We start from the raw sequence: 7459 nt of genomic DNA, 5'->3' as shown, positions 1-7459 counted from the left end.
TACAAAGTAATATCAAATATGAATCCATCAACCATCAAAATTACAAAATATCAAAATACCAAAGATTCACAAAAAGAAATCAGTTTTAAGAGTTTCAAAATTTAAATTGACAGATTCAGTGATTCATAATTTCACATCACAATAATACAATATCATGAATCATGATATGAAATAGAAGACAGAGAAAGATAGGATGCCTCTTAGTCTCTTACAGTAGTTTGTTACTTGGTTGACGGCAAATGGCAGCTCACAGACGGCGGCAAATGTGAAGGCTGAAATCGGAACTGAAGTTGAAGTAGTGACTGACTAATCTGGCAGACCAGCAACGGCAAGCAAGAAGCAGGCTTTTAGATGGCGACGACGATGATTGAAGAGGTTGAACCGTTGAAGACTTGAAGTTGAAGAATGAAGACTCTGAACTGAAGTTGAAGTCATGACTGATGAGTGACGAAACTGTAGTGTAGCAAACCAGCCACAGCAAGGAAGAAGCAGAGTAGCAGACCAGCGATGATTGAAGAGGTTGAAGACTTGAAGGCTAAAGCTGAAGCTTGAAGGAGATCGCGAATGGAAGAGGACTGGACTGGAGCCTGAAGAGGTTGATTGAAGAGGAGGAGATCGCGATGATTGAAGAGGTTGAAGACTTGAAGAGTGAAGACTTGAAGGCTGAAGCCGAAGCTTGAAGGAGATCGCGAATGGAGGAGGAGGACTGGACTGGAGATCGCAAATGGCAAACCAAAAAGAAAAACCAAATTTCAAATTAGCTAAGTGGCAGACAAGGACAGTGTCTAGAGATTGCTGCAGTTAAATTAAAAACATGAAGTTAAAACCAAACAAATTTCATACCATGTCAGGAACAAAAAAATTGATCGCACCAATCTCGGATTTCAGCAAGTTAAAGATTAAATTGTGATCGTCAAAATATGATATATGTTATACCCTAAATTATATCTTTATCACTTTGGAAAAAAATCCAGAAACGGATGGTTCATGAGTAAGGTTAACTCACCAGTAAAATGCTCTGGAGTAAACCTATAAGCAAAGGTAACCCTTGCTCATGGAGTAGAGTATCACATATAAGACCAGAGTGTAACTCCAGGAGCACAATCAAGTTACTTAGACATGTAATGGCCACGATAGTCCAAGGGAAAGTCATGAGTCGATAGAGTACAAGTGTGTGCTCAGAAAATAAAATCTAGCGCATTAAAGAGGAAATCCTTATTAGATCATGAATCAAGAAAAAAGAGGATATTTCCTAAACAAGTCCTATATAAATAATAAGATTCTGAATTATTTTTGGATTCCTTACCTAATGGATACCATATCAAAGGTGACTGTCAATCTCCTCTGAAGACACACTCAAAGGACAGCAGAGATTTTCTCTAAGATGACATTACCAAGCTCTAAGCGGCCGTTTACGATGGAAGCACGTGTTCTCACCCTACATAGAAAAACTACCATTAACAATATATTTGTACAATTGTGTAAAATGAAATTACACCAAAATTTCACGAGATACCTAAAGAGTCAGAAATACAATAAATTTTCTGGATACTGAATAGCTAGGTCATTGTGAGATCAACCTTGAAAATCCCAGTGATTTATGTTTAAGAAATTGGTTCATGAGAGTCAGTTATTAATTGGACAATGAGACAAAAGAGAGAAAATTAATATTATAGAATAAAGACAACCAAGGCTAGCTAAAATCGCAGTATCTAGGCAAGTAGGTCTTAGCTCAATTAAGCATTCAAAGAATTTAACTCCATTAACATTAATAAAGCTAAAATTAGATTTCATCAATACACATTTATAATTAGCTAATATATATTACACTATGATTTTAATAGTTAATATTGTATCACAAAATGAAAATATTATTGCCAAAAGTGAGACTCAACCAAATACTCTTGCCACAAAATTAAAAAGAAATTGCCAACTCCTCATAAGCCTCAGAAGCTAAACTACTCAAGCTCAGAAGAAAAACTCGAGAGCAGAGTACTCTTGCCAACCCCAGAATTTCTGATCTGTAAAATTAATCATCATTTCTCATTTTCATGGACTGCCTTGCAATTTGATAGGTAATAGGATAAAATTAACCATTTATATATTTTACTTATTATCCTTTTCAGATTGATGAGGATAAAATAACATATACTAGCTAGTATAACTGATAATTGTATAAATTGTATATGTTAAGATCACCTTGAGTTTCTTTAGGAAGCAACACAACACTAATGGATCACTTCAAAATCAACTCCCCCTAATGCAAATATACATTGGGGCTCAGATTGCTTAAATAACTTTAAAGCTTCCCTTGTGTTGGACCACTGCTCTTGATGTATCCTCTGCTGCATAAACAGATGTAACACAATAATACAAGATTCATATTTAAGTATAAAGCAAGTAATAATGCCTCTAATTTAGATAGTAAAACTTTATAAAGCAAATAAATCACAACAAAAATACCTGACAGTTACTTGCATCTGTCCTGTTTCAATACAACAATGAGCCACCATAGTTCCTCTCGGCTTATTTTTTGGCTGTAGAGAATTCACTCAAAATAATTTCAAGAGACCAAACTTATTTAGTAGACATAGTCAAACTTTTTCACCCATGTATATGGAAACAAAAAAATAAAAATGAAATATATATATATAATAAAAAAAAGAAACAACCAATCAGTGTATACCTTTGTGCGGACATCACAACAGCAGGCAGGCTTTTGATATAAAGAAGACATTTTGATGTGGTGTAACCACCAAAAACCATATCTTGTTCTAATGTTAATATTTCCGTTCTGGAGTTTCTAAGCTGGCATTTCGTGCAACATAGGTTCAAAGCAACCCAATAATAATTCTGTCCCAAGTTTACATCATGCTTTCAATAGGGTCAAAAATTGAAGGTAGCATAGGTCAAAGCGCCTAATGTATCTCTGTACAACTATATTATGCATCCATAATAAAGAAGAGTGAGTTGCACAACTCACATGAGCAAATTTACAGAGCACATTCACAAACAAATCTGTGACACGTGGAAGAACACTGAAAGACAAATTCCTTATGAATCATTGCATCTAAGAATGGCATTATTCAAGAACAAGCAGCCAATATTTTTTTAGGAGGTTTTACTCTAATTTTCCAGAACAATTATCTAAGAAGCTAAATAATATATCTAAGAATTCCTATTAACTTTGGAAAAAGCTTGCAGAATATGTCACAGTTTAATTTTCAGATAAATTGAGAAAAAGCTATACATGGACAGTATAATATCTATTTTTCTTTAAGTGAACTAAGTACGAAAAATTAACTAATCATAAATTCTTATTTACAACCTCTTGGTAGCAAATAAATTAGGAGAAAGTACAACTACAATTATGATCAAAATTACCTGTCTCCTTCATGTGTAACTTCCGTAGGAGAAAAACCATTATCCAGTATTATCGAACCACTCAAAAACTTTTTATGCTCAGAAATGGGATGATAAGGTAAAGAGCTAGTTTTCCCTGAATTCCCACTCTCACACCTTCCACTTTCTTGGTCTTAAAAGAAACTGACGTAGGACTACTAGAACCCTCATCATCTTCACCAATATCAAAACAAACTCTACATCAATAAAGGGAAAAAATAATTACAATGAAGAAAATGCTGTCTTTTTTTCTAATTTGCATTTATATTACACAAATGCATAAGAAAAGTAATGATTAGAAAATAAGAAGAATGGATTGGGGAAAAAAAGTTTCTTAAGTCAGCATTTGTTTTTCATTCAACTCAATTTTACAAACAATTTCAAACTGAGAATTTCTGGAAAATACATTCCGCTACCCTGGAAGACACTTAATGATATTGATGAAAAGATGAGACAGAAATAATCCTTACTTAAGTTCTTGCAATGATTTGATAGGAAATGAAGCAAAATGAACTCTCCAAATCATGAAGCTCCTTCAAGCCATCCTAAAACGGGCAAAAGGAAAATGAGGAAATCTGATGAATATTTAAGGAAAAAAAAAATCTAGAAAATACTACCTCCTGACTTAGGGCACACTTGAGTGGTTAGACCTCTGTGGGGATAGCCTTCCTGCTGGAACCCCAAACAATCTTAGCTGTCTCTTTGCCTCCCACTTCCATTTGGATCTTGTCCATTTGCTGTATATCAGCATCCTGAATATGCAGGCAACACAGTACTTTTGATATTGTCAAAACAAGAAACATATATATATATATATAAATTCAATGTATAGCTTTGTGCAGAGGGCAGGCTTTTGATACAAAGAAAACATTTTGATATGGTGTATTATGTGTCACCACCAAAAACCAAATCTTATTCTAATTTTAACATTTGTGTCCTAGAATTTTTAAGCTGGCATTTCGCACAACATAGGTTCAAAGCAATCCAAAAATAATTCCGTACAACTTTATATGATTCTTTCTACAGGGTATAAAATTGAAGGCGGCATATAGGTCAAAAGGTTTAATGTGTCTCCATACAACTATATATGTATCTACATGAGCAAATTTACAGAGCCCATTCATAAATAAAGATGTGCAATATGGAAGAACACTGAAAGACTAATTCCTTTTGAATAATTGAATCTAAGAATTGCATTATTTGAACAAGTAGCATGCGATAACTTTTAGGTGCTTTTACTCTAATATTTCCAGAATAATTATAAGCTAAACAATATATCTAAGAATTCAGATCAACTTCCGAAAAAGCAAGCAGAACATGTCAAAATTTAATTTTCAGGTAAACTGAGAAAAGTTATATAGTATATATTGAACAGTATAATAACTATTTTTTTATAACTGAACAAAGAAGGAAGAAATAACCAAATCATAAATTCATATTTACAGTAGCCAAAAAAAATAAAAAAAATAAAAAAGAGGGAGAAAATATAGCTACAATTACAATCAAGATTACCTGTCCCCTTCACATGTAACTTTTTTAAGAGAAAAAGCATTAACGAGTATTAGTGAATCACACAAAAACTTTTTATCCTCAGAAATGGCATGATGTGGTAAAGAGATAGTTTTCCCTGAATTCTCACCGTCACTCCTTCCAGTTTCTTGGTCCAAGGCCCCTGGTAAGTCTTTCTAAGAAACTGTTGCTCAGTATCTAATTGAGCAGTAACCTTCCAACTAGGACTAGTTGTACCCTCATCATCCTCAACAATATCAAAACTACTCTGCATCAATAAAGGGAAAAAAATAATTACTGGTTTTTCTCATTTGCAATTTTATTTCACAAATGCATAACAATAGTAATGATTAGAAAGTAACAAAAATGAATAGGGGAACAAAAGTTTCTTGAGTCAGCATTTTTTTTCCATTCCACTAAATCCACTAACAATTTTAAACTGAAAATTTCTGGAAAATACATTCCACTACCCTGGAAGACAGTTAATGATATTGATGAAGTTGTTAGCAACTGAAGAAATGAAGCAAGTGAACTCTCCAAATCATGAAGCTTGTTGAAGCCATCCTGAAATATATTTAAAAAAAAAAAAAGGTAACTGAGGAAATCTGGGGAAACTTAAGGCAAAAAAAGAAAAAAAAATATACATTAGCTCATACCTCCTGACTTGGAACAGAACTAGAATGGTTAGCCCTCTTTGGGGATAGCCTTCCTGCTGGAACCCCAACACAATCATAGCTGTCTCGTTGCCTCCCACTCCCATTTGGATCTTGTTCATTTGTATATCATCATCCTGACTACGCAGGCAACAACGGTAGCTCTGATATAGTCAAAAGCAAGAATGCAAGTTTTACACCAATGAAACAGTAAAGAAATAAATCAAACTGATGACATTAATTTGGTTATCAAACTTTATCAAGGCATTTAAATAAAGTAAAAGTAGGCGCCCATGTCTTACACTAGAATTGAAAAACTTAATCCCCATTCAGAGCCTTATTTAACAAATAAAATGAAATTGGTGATCGATTCTGTGTTGGAGTGCAAAGAAATAATTTTGTTTTATTAAGTAATTTCAATTCATGTCATAATTATATGAATTTAATTAAGAAATCTTCCATGTAACATTGTATTGAAATAAAAATGCATCTCTTTCAAACATTTTATCAAACAACTCTGCAACATCACTTAACTTGATCAATCAAAAACATCTATAGGTCTTATATATAAAAATGTCAAACATCAAACTGAAGCTTCAGTTAATATAATTATCAAAGTCACAAGTAAACGAAGCTTAAGTTCTAAAACACAAATATCAAACCACGATTACACAAAGCACTCACTCTAAAAATCTAGTTTAAAAGTCGAGCAGAATGATTTTGCTTACCTGTTGCTTGTCACGGAGAGCGCTCGAATCAGTGACGCCGGTGACAGTGGCTCCGTGGCTTGTGACGTCGTTAGCTAGAAACACCGATGCCGCTTGAGCTGGCTTCTTGTGACTGTAGCAGTGGAGAGTTGAACAAGATGAAATGTGGCGGCTTTTAGCGTAATAAAGATAGAGAGTTGGTTTTATTTAATTTAACACATGTTTATTAAGATTTATATTATTATCAATATCAATTCAACAGTGTTTATAATTTAGTCTAATTATACATATACAATCATATCTAATCTACTCCAGTGTAATAGTAGTAAAGACAAGTATACCAATATTAATAGCAAAGGTGGTAAAGAAAATACAAAGATTTTGTGAATGAGTACGTACCATCCCTTTAAACATTTGTTGGATAGTGGAATTCAGATCATCCTTCCAAACATATTCTTCACTCATTTTTACTGTTTCCACCTTGTTTAAATTTGGTGTGCTTAAACTTCCTTGAGTAAAGATCTTCAATTTTGGACATTCACTCACAGTTACTTGTGCCAAGCATGGGAATTTGAAGGCACAAGTTGTTGAGCAAAAGCATGTGAGGCTTGATAAATAAAGAAGCTCCAAAGTTTTCAATTGGCAAAAAACGATCTCTTCTTCTATCTCGTCAAATTCACCTACTATTACTACTTCTCTCAATAACTTGCAGCCTTCTATTCTCATTTTTGTGAGTTGGACAAGAGATTTGACAGTTGAGCTTGTAAATATGTTTACCAATCCATCGCAATCCCATACATTCAGAGTTGTGAGATTTGTGATTAAAGATGGTGAGGATAAATGTGTCAAATGCTGGCAATACCATACATTAAGAGTTGTGAGATTTGGAAGAAATGGATCCACTTGAGAATCTTCTTTCGTTGCGGCTCTTTCATATAGGAATAGCTCTTTGGACCTACTATCACATAGAGTAAGGATTTCCAAACTGTATAACCTTTCGAGGAAGCCATAGAAAAATGGAATTGATTCATCATTTAATTCACCCAGCTGAAGTTCTTTTAGTTTGCAGAATCCCTCCAATGGTCTTTTAGTTTGCAGTTTAAAGGCATCGACATTTAAATACAATGATTCCAAATTGGGCATGACCTGTAATTCAAAATGGATGAACAAGCAAGAAGGTTTTAATGA

The 7459-nt window shown here is 33.8% G+C and overlaps 1 protein-coding gene and 2 long non-coding RNA genes across 3 annotated transcripts; all 3 read right to left on the bottom strand.

Moving 5' to 3' along the window:
* Window positions 1–222: 222 nt before the first annotated feature.
* Window positions 223–1352, bottom strand: LOC116121782. The gene is made up of 3 exons (XM_031407727.1): window positions 1307–1352; window positions 1007–1192; window positions 223–711 (listed from the first exon to the last, which is right to left on the bottom strand). Exons 2-3 carry the CDS (start codon window positions 1151–1153, stop codon window positions 307–309), a joined length of 552 nt encoding a protein of 183 aa, XP_031263587.1. The 5' UTR covers window positions 1154–1192; window positions 1307–1352; the 3' UTR covers window positions 223–306.
* LOC116121783 lies at window positions 1352–3576 on the bottom strand. Its single transcript, XR_004126772.1, has 4 exons — window positions 3385–3576; window positions 2464–2537; window positions 2200–2342; window positions 1352–1438 (listed from the first exon to the last, which is right to left on the bottom strand). It is a non-coding gene; the product is annotated as an uncharacterized LOC116121783 (long non-coding RNA).
* Window positions 3577–3870: 294 nt separating this feature from the next.
* On the bottom strand, window positions 3871–5176 carry LOC116121784. Its single transcript, XR_004126773.1, has 3 exons — window positions 5042–5176; window positions 4020–4154; window positions 3871–3947 (listed from the first exon to the last, which is right to left on the bottom strand). It is a non-coding gene; the product is annotated as an uncharacterized LOC116121784 (long non-coding RNA).
* Between the last annotated feature and the right edge of the window lie 2283 nt (window positions 5177–7459).

Source organism: Pistacia vera, unplaced genomic scaffold (genome assembly GCF_008641045.1).
Source record: "Pistacia vera cultivar Batoury unplaced genomic scaffold, PisVer_v2 Contig1280, whole genome shotgun sequence".
Lineage (NCBI taxonomy): Eukaryota > Viridiplantae > Streptophyta > Magnoliopsida > Sapindales > Anacardiaceae > Pistacia > Pistacia vera.
Note: the sequence above shows the minus strand (reverse complement) of the source record. Positions and strands in the feature narration are given on the sequence as shown.

Coding starts and splice junctions, on each gene's coding strand:
- LOC116121782 (XM_031407727.1), bottom strand. CDS start 1,153: ATGACTTTCCCTTGGACTATCGTGGCCATTACATGTCTAAGTAACTTG. Junction 712..1,006: donor TACTCCAGAGCATTTTACTG/GTGAGTTAACCT, acceptor TGCGATCTCCAG/TCCAGTCCTCCTCCTCCATT.